The sequence below is a fragment of the Buteo buteo genome, chromosome 24 (genome assembly GCF_964188355.1).
Source record: "Buteo buteo chromosome 24, bButBut1.hap1.1, whole genome shotgun sequence".
NCBI lineage: Eukaryota > Metazoa > Chordata > Aves > Accipitriformes > Accipitridae > Buteo > Buteo buteo.
The window spans coordinates 5,651,795-5,672,175 of NC_134194.1; the positions used below are offsets into that span (position 1 = coordinate 5,651,795).

A 20,381-nucleotide genomic window follows, 5' to 3' on the forward strand; every position below is an offset into this window, starting at 1 on the left:
GTATCAGCTGATTTATAATCTTCTCCAAGACGGCGGCAAGATGTCATAGAAGTAAAAGATAAGCCAGACATGGGTATTTATTTAGCCATTAAGTTGTATTCCTGGATCAAAAACTACTTTAAATGTCAGGCTTCATTAGTCTCTTTATTGTGAGGGCAGCAGGTAAGAGAAATTACTATTACCAGTGGGAGCTCCCCTTTGGGACAGCTCTGGATTTAAAGCACAGGAGGAGACACTTGTGTAACAGAAGGTGTTGCACAGCGTTTTCATTCGGCTTCCCTCGATAGACCAAACCCTGCTCGTAGTGTAGCACAAGAAGCAAGAGGATTCCGAAACCCAGGCACGGCCACTTCTGCCTATATGTGTGTATTACCCCATGTCTGGAGACAGCTCGGTGTACAAGTTTTGGGGGGAAGATTCACTGCCATGAAGGTTTTTGAGAGTTTAATGGGAAACCATCTTCTGGTTTGGTTCTCTCCCTCCTCTATTCCATTTGTTGCTGCCGTCCTGTACGGTGTCAGAGCCAGGTTCAGCGAGAAAATGCTATTTCATTTTACCAGGGAAGGCAATTAGGGGTTCCCCAAAATCCATCTCCCTGCAAACCACAACCCTGCACGTAACATCCGACCCCAGTCTTGGGGGGGATCCCGATGGGGCTGCTCCAGGCAGTGGGGTGACCTGAGCCCCCCTTGCCTGCAAATCCCCCCCAGGCTGTAGCAGCTCTTGCACCTCTGCTAAATTTCTTTCCAAAAAGGCCACCTGAGCACAGCCCAGGCATTGTCCACAGAATCTGGTGGGGCTCAGCATCACCAAAGCCACAAAGGCTCCTCTGAAACATTTCTTTGGGGGGAAACGGCATCCCACGGTCCAAACTGACAGCAGTAAATCCCCCAATAGAGATGTCAGGCAAACGATGCAGATCAGCAGCCTGATAAGAGCCAAGCGTGTGTTAACAAACCAACCAAAAAAACCCCACAAATCTGTGCTCTAGTCCAAAAAAAAAAATAAAAAAAAAATCTGTCCTCAGACTGCTGGGCGGCCTCTGCCCATTCTTTGATGGAAACAGAGCAGAAAGGAGCAGTAATTTGCTAAAAACTTCACCCATAATGCAAACCAGACTGCGGGGCTCTGCAAGAGAGCAGCCACCTCGGAGGCTGGGCTGGTCCACGCTGGGCATCCGGCAGCCGCGCACAGCCAGCCCCTGCAACGAGAGCCCCGCTCCCTTCCACAGGGCACGAAGGCTTGCAAGGGTTTCTGAAATCCTTGGGAAACAAAAACAAAACAAAAAAATCCCAGGGAAAAAAACCCCAAAACACCCAAACCCTATCTTGAGAATGTTTTTGGGGCAGTGCCAGGCCCTGCCCACTGCTCAGCTCCTCCTTTGCATCGCCAGCGTGGGCTCACCGGAGCACTTTGGTTCCCAGCTCTCTTTAGTGGGCATGATTAATGGTTGGACTCGATGATCTTGAAGGTCTTTTCCAACCTAAACGATTCTATGATTCTATTCTGTGATTCCCAGACATGCCAAATCACCTCCATCAGGGCTTCGTTGTGGAGATAAGGCACCTTTTCTCCTTTTCCTTAAACGCAAGATCTGCCTCATTCCATCCGTTCGCAGAGCTCCCTCCTTGTTTTACTGGATGTCTTCTCAAAGATGCTCAGGAAAAACACCTGGAAGCAAATCTAACACTGACCGGTCCAAAGGGGCGGAAAGCGAGCGCTGGGCTGGAGCTGCGTGGGACACCGCTTGGGTTTGCAAGCAAGGTTACTCGGATAAAATGCAAAGAAATGCCACCACAGAGCCATTCCATTAGCTCCTCCTGATGCAAAGGGAAGTGAAGGAGCCACCGTGGCCAACTGCCTCGGCTCCTGGGCCAGCAGCTCTCTGCAAGGAGCACCCCAGCGTGTCAGATCAGCTTATCTGCTGCTTAGCATCATTTCAGAAGCAACAGCTCACTCATCTGTGCATCACATTGCACCAGTTTTCTTCCAAAACAACAAAGTGGTTTTATGGAAGAAAGAGTTCCCCCGACTTCCCCCAAATTTCTGAGGTTTAAATGAGTTCCACGTGTTCTGTGCAACTGCTTGTTTCAAGCATTTGGTTTTCAATTGGGTTTCAGAATTTTTTTTTTTTTTAAATGTCCAACTATGAGAGAGGAGATAGCCTCTGTGGCTAAGCAATTGTTTTGGAAGAATATTGACATTTCAAGCAAACACTTCAGCCACTTGCTGTTTTATATTCTTCCCCCACCAGCGCCACCCCTAGTTGACAGCTGCTGTTTGGTTTACCTCTCTTGTGGTTAATGAGCAAACTTATTGTTTTTTCTCAGTTTTCCTCTGCCTACAAGCCAAGCCTCAGTACCACGTGGCTGTGCCCAAATGCACTGGAAACAGAGACATAGATCCACCAGCTGCACCCACACTTGAAGCAGGGAAACCAGAGGAAAAGCAGCAGGAGAAGCCAGAAACCAAATCCCTGCTTCAACCAGGCATCGGGTGGTGAAGGACCTTTTCCACCACCCATATCCCTAAGCCTCCCCCTGCACGAGCCAGCTCAGGATAAGGTGGCCAAGCTGGGTCCAAGTCACCACCTGAAAAGCCGTGCATGCCCCGGATCAGAAATCTGTTTGTGCAATTTGGGCAGAAAAGTTCTCCTTGCTATCGCTGTCGGCACCTTCACCAGGCCCTCTCCTCTCCCTGGCCAGAAACACAGGGAGCGCAGAAAATCAACAAATGCATCTGCAATTCCTCTGCTGGGTGAGATATAAGACAACTTCTTATTTTCCCTATGGAAGAATTACCTCTAAATCAAAAGAAAAATAAGCTGCTGCCACGAAGAGCTGGTCTTTACAAAGTCATTGTTGTCTCCACATCAGAGAGCCAGTAAACGGATGTAGCAGGAAGATACGCTGGATCTGCTTTCCTTGCATAAAGTGATTTTCCCCTCTAGGCAAATAATTACGTGAATTGGCCACAAAACTGATATTAAAATAAAATGAAAAAGACTAGAACTCCAAAGTTTGCCTTGTAAAATGAATATTTGTTACTTGTGTCTTTTGGGCTCTTACTGGGAGAAGTATGCGTGCAAATGACTTCATTCACAGGAGAATTCACACTCCTTGAATTCTGAATATTTACGAGTAAAGATACTCAGAACAACAAACACAGGACCAAACCCTAAATTACAGCTATGACCTTGATGAACCTCGCTAAGAAAACTAAATAGCCAGCTTACCAACAGAAGCCTTCATTTTGGGGATGGACACCAACCACATGATGCAGTATTTGAAAATATCTGTCTAGAGATGCCAGATATTAAATATGAAATTTTTTAATTCTGTGCACGCACAACCAACCAAAACACCCACGCAATGTACAGACGCTCCGTGTCCGCGCATGAGCTACCACCCAGGGTCTGGAAAGCATCCACCCACTGTGAAAAAAAACCAGGAAAAGTCTGAGATCCACACGCTCTTCCCTACAGCCCATTAGATCTGGCCACATAGTGTGGTCTCCCATATCTCAACATGGGATTTCTGGCAGCCCTCCTGAAGAGTTAAACCACTGCCTGTTGCTCTGGTTTGGGCACAGAGCAATCTCAAGCTCTGCACGACTCCTTCTGTGACCCTCCCCGGCTGCACCCTGAGCGTGCCCGAGTAGGACTTGGAGATAATTGCATAGATAGAGGCAACTCATCGAGTCACCAGGCAGTCCAATTCCAAGTTACTTGTACAGTTCTCCTGAAAAAAACCAGTTTATTATTAACGTCACATCTGGTTTTCTGGTGTTGCCATTTCCAAAATGCCTGGCTAAGTGCATGTCTTGGAGCTTTCTGGTAAACTCTGAGGGACCACAACGGGATGGAGGAACTGCCACCAGGAACCGGCTTGGGCACGTGTTCCTCATTTCCCACACGTCAGCCTGTCTGTATTCATAATCCATTTATGGGTCAACACACAAACAGCTTGCACAGACTTTCCCTTGCTAAGTTATCTACACTAATTGAAATTCTTAATTGCTGAGGGGAGAAAACCCCAAACTCCATTGGTTATGGCCAAGGTCTAGAGCTGCCACCAAAGTCCCCGTCACGCTACTCCACTGCACTGGGGTCGTGCAAGTCGAGGAACCAACTTCCCTTCTGCATGTGCTCCTCCAACTCCTCTCCCAGACATCAGCTCAGAAAAAACATTTGGCTTCACTTTATGTCTTGAAAATTAATTAAAACCAGAGTTTATCATCCTTACAAGCTGATTTCCGGCTACAGGCATTGCAGTTGACTTCAGTGGATAACTCTGGATTTACAACACCGTAGCAAAAGGAAGACGTTAGCTCACTGTACATGGCTCCCAAAATAAAGTTTCTGAAGATGCTGAGCTGCTTAGCTCCAACAGCATCTTAGTGTGAGGTGGACTTTAAATACCTGAGAACGGCCTGTACAAGAATATTTCAATTTTGACTGAGCAATTATTCCCCGGAAGGTGTGCCAGTGTTGAGCAATGCCTGTGTTGTGTCTCTCCTTTGCCATAAGTCCATTATTTAATTATATTGGTGTAGTTACCTGTCATTAGAAGAGGATGCTACTACTCAATATTGAATTATTTTGAGTAACAAGCTGCATTACTTTTAAGCAGACAGAACTTGAAGCCCTTTTCTCCCTGCCTTCCTAAAGAGTTCCCACCATTAAGAGAGACAGGCAGGAAGATGCTTGGGCTCTTTCAGGCAACACATGAGTGACTTACAAAATTCAGAAGGCAAACATTATACGCTAGAGAAACAAAATTAATAACACTGCTCAACTAAAAATAGATGCTAATATTCTAAGGAAAATGTATAACATAGGAGACAACTCTGTTTCATATCATACTTTTTTTTCTGAAAGCCTCTTCCCTGCTCTGCTTTTTATTAATGAAGACATGCACATGAAGTAATTCCCCTCATTAATCAACTTCATTCTTTTGGTTTCTTCCCACTTGAAGTGACAACCCTCCATTCGGGATGTCACGTAGCAGCGTAGCAAAGACTAATTTTAGGGAGGGACAAGCAGCAGAGACAGATGAAACTCTCGAGAAACAGAGACTTTGGCTTCAAGAGGCCTCTCCAGTAGATGGGAAGAGGGAAGGGAATGGGTTCTGATGAACCACAAAGGCAGCATCTCATTGGAAAAGAGAAATATCATGCAGGAGGACAGCTGAGTAGTTTGAAGGCAAGTATAAAACCATCCCCGCATGGGGCAGCGGAAGGGATGGGGCCAAAAAGCATCACCCAACCATTGCTTCTCCCCTCCGTACGTTTTTCGACTCCGTTAAACAGCTACATAACGGGAAGATCCGCCTGCACTGAAAGGTCAGCTGCAAAGCCTACTTGCAGTCCAGCTCTTCCATCTGCTCCTCATTTTCTCTTTTTTTTTTTTCCTCCTGCCCAGATGCAGCTGCCCGCCCTGCTAACGTAAGCAGCCGAAAGCCCCACTGCATCAGCCCTCCGCAGAGCCAATCCCTCCGCTCCCCTCCCAGCTTTACGAGGGCAAATGCCCCCCGACACGCTGACGCACTGACAGCACATCAAGTCGAGGGGAACCGCTCGGCAGCGCGGATGCTCCTTGCTTCAGAAAGCACGGCTCGGGACAAGTCCCAGGGGATCCCGGTCCCAGCGCCTGGGTCTGCCCAACAAGAAACACATTTCCATCATCGCGGCGGCCGCACATCTGCTTTTCCTCTGCTCCAGCGCGCCCTTGCGCAAACCCGAGCTCAAACTTCAGGGCCGTGCTTCGGCTTGGGGGTGGGCCGGGTGGGCTTTTGGCGAAGGTGTCACCCAAATTTTCCTCGTCCATCCGATCTAAAGGCTGCTGTCGTCTCTTCGGAAGAGCTGGTGATGGGAAGCACCAGAGCAAAACGATGCAGTTAAACCAGCGGCGGCAGGAACACCCTCCACGTCAGCAGGGAGACCCTCAGCACCCACTTGGACCCCTGCAAAGCCCGGGGCAAGGATAAATGGGGCTCCACCACCATACCCGCAGCCACCGGGCAGGTCCCCCAGCAGGGGACTTGCAGACACAGCCGTACCACCAGGCAGGGCTAACCAAGGGTAGAGCAGGTTGCTCAGGACCTCGTCTAGAAAACTGACATTTTTTCTCTCCTGAACGGCTCATTTTGCAGCATTTTTTTATCACTGTTTTGTCCTTAGAGACCACTGCATCGCTAATGAATCAATGGAGCCCTGTAATCAATCTGTAATTATCAATTATTCTGGGGTTTCTGTACAAAGGAATCATTTATCCTGTAGTTTTCAGTCACTAATGCTGCCGGTTCACCCCAGGACACCATCCGCCACACACCGACGTGTTCCTCCAGCCACCAGCAGCACAAAGAGCCAGAGGAACATCGCGGTGTCCAGCAAGAAGGACCACGCAGACATCAGATGAGAAAAGCGACCTGCTGGTTCTCCTCTACCTTTGGGGTAAAGCGCTCTGCTTCCCCCCCAGAAGCTGTTTTAGGTAGTTTTCTCCAAAAAGGACTTTCCAAGATTAGCGTTTTGGCATCCAAAAGAGTAAAAGCCTCCCCGCTGCCTTCATTTGCGTTCTTGCAAGCTCGGGAGGTGCAAGGCAGGCTCTCAGATTAAGCAGATTTGCCCCTCGAATCTCAGGAGCTTACGATGATCACACTAACACCATTACTATGGGCAAATTACCCAGCCAAGATGAGGAAAAAAAAGAAAAAATTGCAGGTATTTTGGACACTAAATAGATCTTCCACCTTTCTCTGCCCTCAGCTCTCCACAGAGCACACACACGGACGACCCACATTCAAGTCCCCGCAGAACCTAAATGATATTCAATATAACAGCTCTCAAATTGGCTCTGAGACCCTTCTTCCCCCCAAGAGCCGGTTCTCTCAGCAGCTAAAGCGAGAAGCACGGCGAGTCATGAGCTTCTGCCACGTTCATCAGTCACCGGGGTCTGGGTGAGCCCGTGGGAGCCATCTCTGCCCGACGCAGGCTGAATGCAATTTCCCCTGTGTGTAACTGGATTACCTGCAGAGCAGTTTTTATGTCGCAATTTTGTTATTTGTCAAGTGCAGTTACAAATCTGGCAGCCCAAGTTTCACCCTTCCGACATCAGCTTTCCTCACCTGTCAGAAAACCCCCAAAATGGATTAGATTATTGGCCAGGGGCTCAAAAAAAGTTTTAAAAGCCTCCCCAGCACTGCAATTAAAAAAGAAACAGAAAGTCTCAGAAAAGACAATCTTCAGGCAACATCTGAAGCAGCTGATACTGCAAAGGCACGTGCATGGCAGCACAAGTTCGTGCCTTACCACAGATATCAAAAAGGCTCTTTTTCCCTTAACCTGCTCCTGATATCAAAAGTCCACGTTAAACTAATCATCTACAAGGTCTTTGTCCTGCTGTCAAATTTGGCTGAAATGGGCCAGATTCAAAAGTTACTGGGGAAAGAGGAGAGAAGACAGACCCATGCAGCCCTTAGCCCATAGGAACCTACGTTGAAATTCAGGCTGAGTTATATGCTGTGATCCATGTTCAATGGGATGTCAAAACCAAGTCAAACAAGACCAGAAAAGCAACAAAACCCGACATTCTTCATCGCTGTTATGGTAACGTTAGTAGGCTGTGCCATAGGTCTAAAAATAGAAACTAAATCCTCTCCAGGGTTTAAAAACTAATAATAATGAACCTATAGAACTTCATAAAGAAGAAACTGTTTCTGCTGTAAAGTTTTATTGCAGGGCACAAACCCCTCCCCTTAAGATGTTAACTATCAAAATATTGAAAGCATCTTACAAAAGCTGTTTTCTCTTTGGGCCCTGTCTCCAGAGCTCTGGTTCACTTCATCCCTTTAAAGCTTCCATTGCTTGCAGGTCGGTTATACACCAGCAGCTCACCAATAAACTCAAAGCACTGCTAGCCAAGGGATGCACGTGTCACCACACCTATCTCTGACACCAAACACCATTTAATATCCACTTGCTACTTCTGCATTTGCACCACATCCACCTCCTGAATCAGCTCGGAGTTTGTTTGATCACCCTGAAGGGAACTGAATAATTAAATCGATTTGACTACACAACTGGAGGTAATAAAGCCTGTCCATATGCTTCTGCTGAGTAAGACTCTCAAGACTGTTTTATGTTTAGTTTCCTCCTTCTTCAGGTATACGTATTGCTTTGGAAATGCAATTATCGTCACCTCCTTATTAGATAACGCTAATTACCATAGCCACAGCCATGTGGATGCAGTAATTCAGTGTTTGCTGGGTTTGGCTCAGCCAGTTTTACAAAGTCAGGAATAAGACCAGCAGCACAGCTCGCCTGGACTGCAGGTCCTGGAGGGAAGGAGAGAGGAGGGAAAACCTCTCGGCAACTTTAACACCATTTTCCCGGTGCAGATCTGGCAGGAGAGCTGGAGGTCACTGCCAGGCCCCGACACTGTCCAGGAGAGCCGAAGCAGCACCAAAATCCCTCACCAGGAGCTGGGATGGGCACAGTGCTGGGGCTGCCCACCCGGACAGGCTGGGGGTGATGCTCCGTCCTAGGGAAAAGTCACTGTTTCCCCCCAGGGTTTCTGGTTTTCAGAGCTCTGCAACCAAACCACAGGCACAAGCTTTGCCAGAATATGACTGACACAGAGAAGGGGGCAAACCTGCCATGGGCACTGCTAGTCCAGAGGTGGTTACCCACATCCCTCAAGAACAGAAAGCCACCCTAAACCTGCCATTAAACAGCCCAATTAGAGCAAACGCTCCCATCTTAATTTCTAATCAATTAAACTCTTCATTTCCAACAAACCACTCGTACATTTGTACAACCCCCGGGGCCGGGCAGGCACCGCCTGAGGGAGACAAACCACCGCTCTGCGCCCACCCCGGCCCTCCTGCCCTCCCAAATCAGCAGCCCCGTTTGCTCATAGACTTCCCCACCCTTCCCTCACACTAAATTGTTTGAAATTGGTGGAGCCCCGAGTGCTTTAGTGTTAGGGATGCAACAGCAGCGCAGATTCGTTCTGCAAAATTAACCCCCTCCCGCACCGCTCCCCTTCTGGGGCCGGTGCTGCTGGGGAAAGAAACGCTGCAGTCTGCCCCAGGGAGGCTCACAGGGGTCCAGGGGGAAAGAAAACTGAAAACGGCTCTCTGTTTCCCTTCTGATCCTCCTTCCCTTGAGCTTCCAAGTCCATCACACACAGAAAACTCAATAGAAGTTTCTGTGGTTTATGGGTGTTCAGGGGGAACTGGGCCAGGGCATGAGGTGGCAGAGACAAGGAGTGAGTTTTCCTAACACAGTCCTTTGGGGGGGGGGGAGGGAAAGAAAGGGAGGAAAAGAAAGGGAGGAAAAGAAAGGGAGGAAAAGAAAGGGAGGAAAAGAAAGGGAGGAAAAGAAAGGGAGGAAAAGAAAGGGAGGAAAAGAAAGGGAGGAAAAGAAAGGGAGGAAAAGAAAGGGAGGAAAAGAAAGGGAGGAAAAGAAAAAAAAAGGGCATCAACCACAGGAAAGAGAAGGCTAAGTACTTTTCTTTACCTCATAAATGGAACAGCAGGGCAAATAGCCAGGAAGACCCTTCCAGAGCATCAGGCAGTGCAGGACTTGCTGCACCCCTTAAAAAAGCACGAACAGAGCTGGAAACGTGCTGTGAACACGGAGGATCTAGACAGCGATTTTTACCAACCCATCACAATGAGTGCATAACACGGGAGTCGCTCCCCGACGAGCCACCGAGCACCGCGGCCGTCCGAGTGCATTACTGGGGATGAGGGGAACCAGCCGGGAGGCTGCAGTTTGGGATCTGGCCAGAACAAGGTCTCCCTCCTCCTGCAGAAAGCGGCTCAGAGCCTTTAACAGCCCCAGGTTACCAGCGTTATTTCTCCTAAGAAGACGCCTCCCTCTAATTCAGACATTTCAGTGGTGCCCATGGGCACGGCAAGGGCACCAACTCCCAAATTACCCCTCCTCCTCTGAGCCTCTGCAAAATCTCTCCTTGCCGACAGGCAGAGCAGGACACCTCTGCCCGCAGGGAAAAATTTTTTGGAGGTTGGTGAATCAGGACCTCTCTCAACACCTGAAGCTCTTTCACCAATGTCCCCAAATTTGGCCACCTCCATCTGTGAGCAGGACAAACCCCAAAGCCTTCACTGACTTTGCAGTCCAGTGAACTCTTAGGCAAGAGCACGAATAATACCATGAAAGGGCTCAAGTATTTCACCCCTATAAACATTAATGGAGAATACTGCACAGGCTCCTGTGTTTTACAGCTAAATCCCTCAAAAGCTATCACTGATGAAAAGGGAGGGAAGCAGGATAAAAAAAAAAAAAAGAGAGAGACCAAGACAGGCAAAGAAAATCAAGTGTCATGGAAAAGATGGAGAGGACCACGGAGAGCAGATTAGAAGAGAATAAAAATAAAAGGAATAGCGGAGTTACCGGGTAACCATCGCGTCCTGACTGCCCCTGTGGTGGGGGAACAAGTGAGATAACAAGTCAGTCAATGCACCCGTAGCAGCATCACAACACATAGCAGCAGGCAGGAGACGGGGCCATCAGCTCCCCAGCCAGCCCTGGGACTAAACTCTCTCCAGAGAAACCTCTCAGGGCAAATTTTCCTTTCAGGAAGGTCACGCTTTACAGCACATTTTTCCCCAGATTTTGATCTCGTGCTTCCCTTTAGCTACTTACCGAGGCTTTTGCCAACTCACGCCCACCCCTGCTGCCTGCGCTCGGTCCCTGCCGCCGTGGTTGTGCGTGGTACCCGCTAGATCCTGGCCATAAACCCACCCTGGGACGTGGGTACCGAGGGGTACGGGAGCACCCGGGTGCTGGGGAGGCTGCGGCGATGCCGAGCCAGCGGCTGGGACAGCCCGCCTGCCCGGGAGCAATTGCTGAGCTTCAAATTCCTATTCCAGCACTTGGTTCAATGAAGGTTTCCCCCTCTTCGATCCGTTAATTTCCTCGCGGGATGCAGCTCTCCCAGCTCACCTCTAAGCTTTGCTTTAGTTTGCAACGAAGCAGAAAGAAAAGCTGATGCTGCGGGGAAAAGACCTAAGTTGCCAGCATCACCTGCAAGATCAGCGGAAGAAACCGCAACCCGTTTCAGGATATTTCACCTTTTCTGCTCTCCTCAGGGGGGTTCCCAAAGGCATTTACAGCTCGAGCTGCCGTTAAACATGCCGTGAGCAAGAGCAGAGGAGCCTGCTGCAAGCCAGACGTAAGGCAGATTCCCGGGAAGGAGCTGTTAAGTATTAGCTGGTACACAAGTAGGCAGTAAAGCGTGTATCTGGTACAGCGATGTCGTCTGCTACCATAAACATAGGTTATGTCAGCATGCTGCGGCTATACACTCGGATTCATACATTTCTTAGGGCATAAAATAGCTCTGGCAGCCCCCTTCGTACCACGCACGGTGGTTCTCCCATCTTGCTAAGTGCCCCTGCAGCTTTCAATGCCTCCTGCAGCCCGACTGATTCATCCAGAAACAACATTGACTTCAACAACCACCTATTTAACAAATTACAGTCTTGGGATAAAGCGTACAGTGAGATTTTTATGGAGATGTATGGCACTGGAGCACACGCAGATAAATAGGAAACACTTGTAACTCCCAGCCCTCGCTCGCTGGTGAGTTCCCCAGCCAGCATGCTAATACATAAAGTGTTTGTTAATATCTGGAACTGTAAATGTTTAATTACGGTCTGTGGTAAGTCTATACTTCAACTGTAGAAATTTCCTACCCAGCATGTGATTTTAATACCCTCCAAAACAGAGGGTTTATAGCACATCTGAGCAGAATACCCCTTACTCACAGACAGGATGATAAATCATCCAACAGCCACAAATCCTGTACCACAAATTCTAATAATTTCATATACACAACTAGCTTATGACAGCCAAAAAATAAAATACCAGAACAACTGCTACTAGGGAACAACAGAATTGAGGATACAGTTTTAGCAGAGTGTGATGCTGTACATGTAAGATGTAATCGATTCCTTATGGCCAAAATCAAGAAACAGAAGAAACTAATAGAGTTAAATACAGTACTGTTGAAATAAAATAATATTGTGGTTCTGTGGGTTCTAGGACTTTTATTATATATTTTGTTTAAAGAAGTCTCTGGCAAATACTGCTTGCAGGATTTTTTTTTTAAATTTTTTTTTTTTTTTAAATGAACTAAACCAGGAGTTGTCTTTTAAAGAAGGGCAAGGGGCGGGGCAGGGGGAGAAAAAAGTCTTGTTTGTGTTAAATCTCCCCTGTACTCTATTTGCAATTCAATAGTGCCGTGGGAACCAGGAAATGAAACCAACTAGAGACAAAGAAAAATTAATAGTGCACCATATGTTGCCTATGTCAAATCACATACAATAAAAGTGAACAGACAGCACACGTGAGGAAGCGTAACCCAGCTGGCTGCGTGTGGGCTGATAACTGCCTCTGAGCAGGAACAGAGCCGAAATGGTTAAATAAATCCATTTTAAATGAGTCAAAGTACTTCAATGAAGAGAAAAACATCCCTTGAAAGATGTATAATATGGAGTTTTAAATAGGCAGTATCCTCTTCATTGGTAACCTGCCATTGAGTGAGAATTTTTTTTTTTCAATAATTAAGCCCATTTGAATGAATTGCAGAGAGGAAAAAAAAAATAAAATATAATAACCAGGCAGAAGCCCAGCTGGGACTGACTGTAGCACCCAAAAGGGCTCCCCAGCTGCACAAGGCTGGGCTCAGCCTCAGCGGATGCTCGCCATGATCTCAGGATCTTGCCCGATGACGTGACTGCGAGGCAGGTTTTGGTGAAGCAGGTAAACAGCCGTGCTGCCGGGCAGCCGTGCCGAGCTCTGGGCCAGGCAGGCGGGAATTCACCTCCCAAGGGTGCTCCTGCAGTCAATGCCCAAGTCGCTAATATTTCAAAAACCCATAGAGTCACTTTTGTTGTGTGGGTTGGAGAGGCTGCGTTGCAGTTTTTAATTACAGAACATTTACAGGAAAATTAATTTATTGATAGGCTACATTTCTGAACACAAACTAGCAAGAAAAATTCATTTGTTTGCATTTCTCGAGCCAGAGTCTTGGATTTATTGCAAATACTGGGTACAACTTTTAAAGCAAATTAATTTAGATGTCCCGTAAGGATAGTCAAGCCAAAGCTGTTAAGTCTTAAATTTTCCCGATTTGTTCCTTCAAAACCTGGCCAAATAATAATTGTGCTCAAAGCCCTCTTAAATCTTTACATTAAAAAATGAACTTGAAATAGAAGCAAAAATTCAAAGGGCTGAAAGCCATCAACTAAACCCACAGGCAGCGCTGCCGATCCCAGGAGAACCAAGGCACAGCACCGTGACAGCCCCCACGCTTCACCTCCATTTCCTTGCCACCTTTTGGCTTTTACGCAGATTTACAGAACTAGAAATTAATTAGCCCAGGAATAGTTAGCAAATTTATTTTTCCTGAAACGATCCCTTTTCAACCCAGCGATGCTCTATAGGAAGAGAACAACGTGAAGAAACATCTCTTAGTGCAACGATGGAGAAGGAAACACGTGGCTGCAAACAGCCTGTGCCTCTCCTCCTCCTCCTCTTCCTTTGGGGGAAGAAAGGTAGAAAACCAGAAGCACCTAATGCCCCTAATTTCTTTTTAAGAATCCCTCAGCAACTTGGAGGGCACAAATGAAATGCTGTTTTCTCACTCCAAAACCAGCAGGAGAACATCAGATTTGGACGTGGTGGTGGCACAGCCAAAGGCACGTCTGCGCATTTGGAAGGAGGAGTTGACACATTTTCAACTATTACCCCTTCAAACAACAAATTCCCCATAAATTTTCTGGTTGCACTGGTAGGAATTCTCATTATTCTCCCCAACACTTCAAAGAGAGAAGCAAGCAAGCTATGGCTTTCCTTCTAGCCCCCCTTGTGAGGCTACCAAACCCATATTAAATGATAGAAACACGACAGATAAGAAAAGCAAGACAGAGTTTTAGAACTAAAAAACCCACTAAAATGTTAAAATATTAGTACAGGACTCTTTCTGCTAAATGGAAGCGGACTGAAGAACTCTTTAAAGGGAAACTCTTTTTTACTGAATATTTTCTGGGTTTAAAATTACTGGAAGTCCCTCAGGGCAGCAAGTTAAACATTTAAAAACTTTTTTTCCCCTTCTCTATTTGTCTACAATCGTGAAAAAAAAAAAAATGCAGCAGCATCTGGTACCAATTTTGCTTCCAGACACACCTCTACCAAAAAATGCTGTGCTTTTGCAATGACACCGAACGGCAGGGGAGGGGGGAAGGGGAAGCCTTAACTTTGTTGATCCAACAGTAAAATCCAGGATACTTACGGCAGGTCCTGGAAAACAAAAGAAAAACAAAGAAAAAAAAGTCACTTAATTACAAAGAAAAAGTATAATCTGATAAAACAGCACATAGCAGGAACCGAAATCAGAACGATTCAGTACTTTTCAGTTCATTTCCAATGGGATGACTTTCCCGATACACTTCACACCATCCGCATCCTCCCGTTACGGGAACATCTCACCCCTGCTGCTGGCACAGCAGTACTTACAGGGGGTGTAAACCCAATCTTTTCCCATTTTTTCCCCAGTGTCACTCTGTTCTGCCTCCCCCCATGAGACCCCGGGCACTTCACAAGGCATCGCCCGCGTTCAGGGCTTGGGGCACCACGTGCCACCGCAGAGCAGCGCCAGCAAAAAGCAGATAGACGCAGCTGGAATTTCAGGAGCAAGAAGTACGTTTTCACTATGGAGCTTATTTTTCTTCAGGTTATACAAGAGGAGCTGGAGATACACTTGCAAAAGCCAAAGGAGCAGTGCGGTGCCAGGGGCACCGGGCAAGGATGTTGCCACAGCTGCCACAGATCCCAAACATCACTATAAGATCCCAAACATCACTGTGATTTGGTTCCCACTCCTCCCTGACCTCAAAACACGTCACACAACCCCGCGGTCTTGCGTCACCTCCACGCAGCCCCTGCTCGAGGGCTTTGCTGTGCTCGGAGGCAGCCGGTGGGCTGACGCACGGTGCCTTAGACCCAGGGGAAAAAAAAAAAAAACCATTGCATCTACAACGGGCTTTGGGTACCGGTGCCACAGTCTGAAGCTGTGATTAATGGCGGTTCAGAAAAAAATAAACACCCCATATCGCCTCACGGCGCAGGGGTCTTTGCCGCCTGCCACACCGATTTCTGCAGCTTTCCCACCGCTCGCCCAGGCTGGTGCGACGCAGAGGTGAACTCTGAGCCCCTAACCTAATGCAATCCACATTTCACTCTTGTTCACAAGACAGCCTCTAGTACTCTGTTTAGGGCTTCTTCATGCTCCATTTCCTGCCTGATCAAAACCAGAAACTAATCACAATTAAAAAAGAAAAAATGTGGGAAAAATTAAAATGGAGGAGAAAAAAAAAAATCATCAGCTTGGTTCATCTTATATTATTCAAATATATAAAACAAGAAGAATATTTCAAGCTAACGCATTTTCAAGGTTCTTAAAATTTGTTTAAAAATTAAAACGTTGAAAAGTTGAATAGCAAACCCCCAAAAAAGCCCAAGAATGAGGACTGGAAGCAAGTAACAACAGGCAGCGCCTGCTGCCAAGAATTAGCCCGTTAACCTGCATTTGTCAGCTTAACGTGGTCAACTCCGCACACAACCGCGGCCAAGCGCCCAGCCGCCATGGAGGGGAGAAGACAACCCCCAAATCTCCCTCTGTGCCCAGAAGCCTATTTTCTTTAGGGCTAAAATTCACACAGGCTCTTAGCTCGCTTTCCTTAGTTTAATTTCTTATGTATACAGAAGTCAATGGCTCTATGCCAATTTATTAGCTGAGAATCATAAACCCGATTTATTAACTCACTTATGCCAAGCTACCCACAAAAGTCCTTTTGTAGAAAAGTGAAAACTAAGTCTCGAATAAGAAGCGGTCAGGAAATTATTTTAATATGGGATTTCAATCATGTACCAATTATAATCTCCTTGGAATTCATTGCCTCTTTCCTTTTCTCAGCTACTGTTTTCTCCCAACATGTGCAGGCAAGTGCTCTTTTAAAATGCTTTCCTCTCAAATACAGGAATTAAACCTGGAGGGGGGGTCTGTATATGCAACATGGGATGCTCTCCATCCGCATCAGTGGGGTTACTCTAATCTTCAGCTGCGCTGTTGGCCAAATGGGGCTAGATAAACCGTCATTAAGGCATAAAGTTAAACCTACTGAATTGATCTTTTCTCCTCCTAAGAACAAGATAACTTGCTGAACATGTTTTTCAAAAGCCTAGCCACAAGACACTTGTTTCCTATGGAAGAAAGTCAAATATTTTGCAAGGCAACAATAAATAAAGTTAATCGTGTACCCAGGGGCTGCCCCCCACCCGGCCGTCTCCTCGATGTGGGCACATTGCACAAGAGACACACTCTTTTCACAGACATTTGCCAGAATTTACTGCTAATAATTTGGACTAGTGAGAATCAGATTGAGAGCTCAAAAGGAAGAATGAAACCACTTGGAAATTCTTATTATAATAAATAAAAGTTGGAAACAGCCTTTGTGTATTTGAAACTCTGTAACAAATTAACTTGGGGGCTTATTACAGAAGGGAGAGGAAAAAAGACAAAAATAACCTGCAAATACACAGGGTTTGGTCTATGATTGATTTGCTCCAAACAAGGGAGATGTGCCGTGGTTTTCCATTATCTGCAGCAGATGTTACTGCTGTATTGCCGGGAGTGAACACCTAGTACCTGAGCCTGCAAGGGCATGAAGATATTTGGAAACACCAAGAGATTCCTTAAGACCACGAACAATTGTGCTAGCAGGAGGTGGAAATAGAAACTCATTCAAAATAAATGACCCAGATTTCCTGATTGACTAACACGAATGTTATTTTGTATATCCAGAGACCTAGCAGGTCACAGTGGCATCATCCCCAGCAGTACACAAACATATGGGAAATGACAGGTCACAGTCATTTATTTCCAAGTATTTTTGCAGCTTGGGAATTTTGGGATAAGCTACCATTTCTATTAAATCTGTAAATCATTTATCGTGCGAGCTTTCCTGCCATGACAGGAGAGAGCACTGCCGGGTGGGGGAAACAAAGCCAGCCAGACCTTTCCAACAGCTCAGGAAAAGTCAGAGGGGACTTTGCTGCTGCCCTTAACGGGCAAAGGACCCATCCCCAAGGGAGCACACACACATCTGTGGTCACCTGGAGATATTAAAAAAAAGATAATTTAAAAAACATATACAGATAAATAATATAAAAACATATGTACGTGTACTTATACACACACAGAGTATGTATATACATATAGAGTTATTAATCCAGGATACAATAAGGGGAATAACTAAGTCATAGGCAATAAGGAAGGAGGGCAACTGCTACGGTCATAAGAAGTCGCAGAGATTGACTCTACATCAGTCTGAAAAAGAGTATTTGTTATTGCCTGTTGACCTCAATAATTCCTAACGGTGCCTCAGCACTGGTGCACACAGGGAATACGCTCTCCTAGCAGAGAGTCTTGTTATTGAAAGCAAACGTGGGACAGATTAGATTTTTCCTAAAGTTCAGCAGAAGCCAAAACAGAACTCAGGTACAAGGGTATACGTGTGCAATTCGTCATGAGAAATACAGGGAGCAATGAAAATCCCCAAATAAATACAAAGTTCTGCGTGATTTACCCACGTGCACGCAGGCACACGTGTGCTTACTGAATAACAACAACTGTATATTTACACTTGTCCACACAATCACATGGCCAAGGGCTTTGAAAGGGTCTTAAAGTGTAAAATATGGGCTTTAAGTACATGTAGGGCTGGGAGAGAAATAAATTGATTTTGTTTCTTAAAAAGAGCTTTAGATTCTTCCCTGTTCCAAATCAGGATATTTCTATAAACAGAATAGCAGTAAGAAAAAAACCCTCACAAACTTTGAATCAAAACTTTGTTAGAAGTTCAAATTAAAGAAACAGTTGTAGCATAATGTAAATTTGGAAACCAAAAGCAATAGGGGGTGGGGCAGAAGACTTTTATCCCATTTCAACAATTTCAAAACATTTCCCCTACAAGTGTTTTTGAAATGGAAAAATTTTGTAGACAAAACTTTTACTGCCAGAAACAGCAATTTTGCCAAGTCAACATTTTCCCATGAAATAACACTTCATCAAAAAATACCCTTCCAGGCCTACCTGTAAGGGCAATTTTGTGCCTAAAATGGCCAATATTTATTCCCTTCTGCTGAAGCAGCAGATAGTTGATGCGAACAGGCGCTACCCAACGTTAGCTTTAGGGTGTTTACCTCCAGAACCAGCTCTTGCTTCATGTGAGGAGAGCAGAGATGTACTCAGAGCCTTCTCAGACTAAGTATTTCAGGTATATTTTTTCCTGTTTTTTTCTTGAGGAATTTTGAGGTTTAGATCAGGTTTTGGATCAATCTTCAAGCCACGGGAAGAAAGCAGCATGCCGTTACAAGAGACATGAGCATCATCTCCCACCATCTAGCTGTGCAGAGACTTTGAACCAATACTTAAACTAACTAAATTCCCAAATCCTGGATATGATTAATCCATCCTTCAGGAACACCCCAAAATAGATCAATCTTTAAAAAAGATAAACATAAAGCCCTGGGAGGACTGCGCAGCCATACTCCATCCTGCTCACGCAGCACCAGCTGGCAGCAAGAGGGGAAGCAAAACCGCCCAGGTCCCCTGCTAAAATCCATGTTATTTCACAAACGCTCAGTAGAACAGTTGAACTACGTCCTCGCTGGGACGTATCATGTTAAAAAAATAAGCTAACATGACATTAAACATGATTTTGCCTTTGGCATGGAAAGGGAACTGTACGTGAGTCGTGCAGGCTGGCTGTCAGGACCAACCACAACAGCTAGCGCTGCAAAACCTTCCTTCCACCTCACGCTCAGAGAAGGCTGCAAATCCCACGTCAGGTTGTATTAAAACGTGTTTTTCTTTTTATACACCGTTTCCCCAGCTGCGTGCACACGAGTCTTCAAGGCTGTGCTGGCTTTCCAGCTCCACAAGAAACCCCTGATGCTCGTGTGTGGGAATGAGGACGATGGGACCCGTGTGTTGGACCTGGCAGGTTGGGATGGAGCTTGGGACACGCTGGACCAGACTGGGCAGCCGAAGGGACACCTTCCCAAGGAGGCTGCTGGTGTGACTTTCCCAGCCTTACCATAGCACCAACAAATTAGTTTTTAGAATCGACCTCTTCCACAGCGGTGGGACTCGGGTAATTGTCACTACAGCAGCTCCGTCCCCGTGAGCGGCTCTAGGACACGCGCGCCGTTCCCCGGCCGCAGCCGCGATTCCCGCGGGGCCGGATGACAGCGAGAGGAAATAAAACAGGTCGGATGGAGCCATTTGACTCAATTAATCCCTGGTTTGTTGAGCTTGGGCTGACAGCGGCAGAGCCCCAGGTGCCCGATCTTCGTGTTTGAGGTCAGGGAAGAGATGACAGCGGGGACGACCGTGCCGCCGTGGGAAGCTCGAGCTGCTGCCGGAGAAAGGAACCCAAAGGAAAGGCTGGGGTTTAGCGCAGCCCCCCTGCTCACAGGCTCCCTGGGAGGGGGGAAACTTGTTGCATTTATGCTTCTCTACAACAAAATAAACTATTCCAAGCCCAGAGGCAGCTCCCGGGGGAGGGGGGGGGGGATCAGGAGGCAGCAACAGTGGTTCACCCCCACATTTTGGTAAGTGCTTTTTGAAGCACATGCAGCCAGGCTTGCCTCTCTTCCAAACAGTCTAAATAGTGATTTCCCCCCCCCCCCAGAAATGGTTTAAAAATGAATCTCTTATGGTACGGTGTCTTTCTATGGCAGAGAGTGGTTGTCTTGGGCATGCTTTCAGAATGATGAATTCTTAGTTTAGAGAAACAGAGCAGTTATAATTTGGAAAAGAAAAAAAATTCTATGAATCCATCACAGCAAAAGATAAAAGTAAAATTCAGTCTTGGTTTAAATCAACAGGAAGGTGTGATTGAAAAGGGTCAGAATGTTCTCTTAAAAGTTTCTCTGCTTGTTTCTAAGAGATATATGTTGAAAGTTTCAATATGAATCAGAAAAAGTTTTTCAACTTGACCATTTCAACAATTGCCAGAAAAAAACACTCCCCTTGGCAGGGCTAAGACTAGCGCTGAGCCTTCTGGCTCTACAGCAGCATTTGTCTGGAGGCTGTAAAGCTATAACCACGCAGGGTCCCTGGGGATGGACACTATCATGCTATGCAAACAAAGTTTTATTCACATTTATCAGCTGTAGTAAAGGAACAAGGACCTGGTTTATGTGTGGTCAGGTTCTCAAACAAATATAGAAATATATATTCAAGCTATCCATGAAAACAAACATCTGGCAGCTCAGCCAAAACC

General features: G+C 46.3%; 1 protein-coding gene across 1 annotated transcript in view; it reads right to left on the bottom strand.

Annotated features, from left to right (window-relative positions):
• The window catches only part of COL23A1 (collagen type XXIII alpha 1 chain), a 192,912-nt gene that overhangs the window by 34,271 nt on the left and 138,260 nt on the right, over positions 1-20,381 (bottom strand). The window contains exons 4-5 of the mRNA XM_075056978.1: positions 14,324-14,331; positions 10,420-10,446 (exon numbers count right to left, since the gene is read on the bottom strand). Of these exons, the coding sequence (XP_074913079.1) occupies positions 10,420-10,446; positions 14,324-14,331 (35 nt within the window). The remainder of the gene's footprint in view (positions 1-10,419; positions 10,447-14,323; positions 14,332-20,381) is intronic.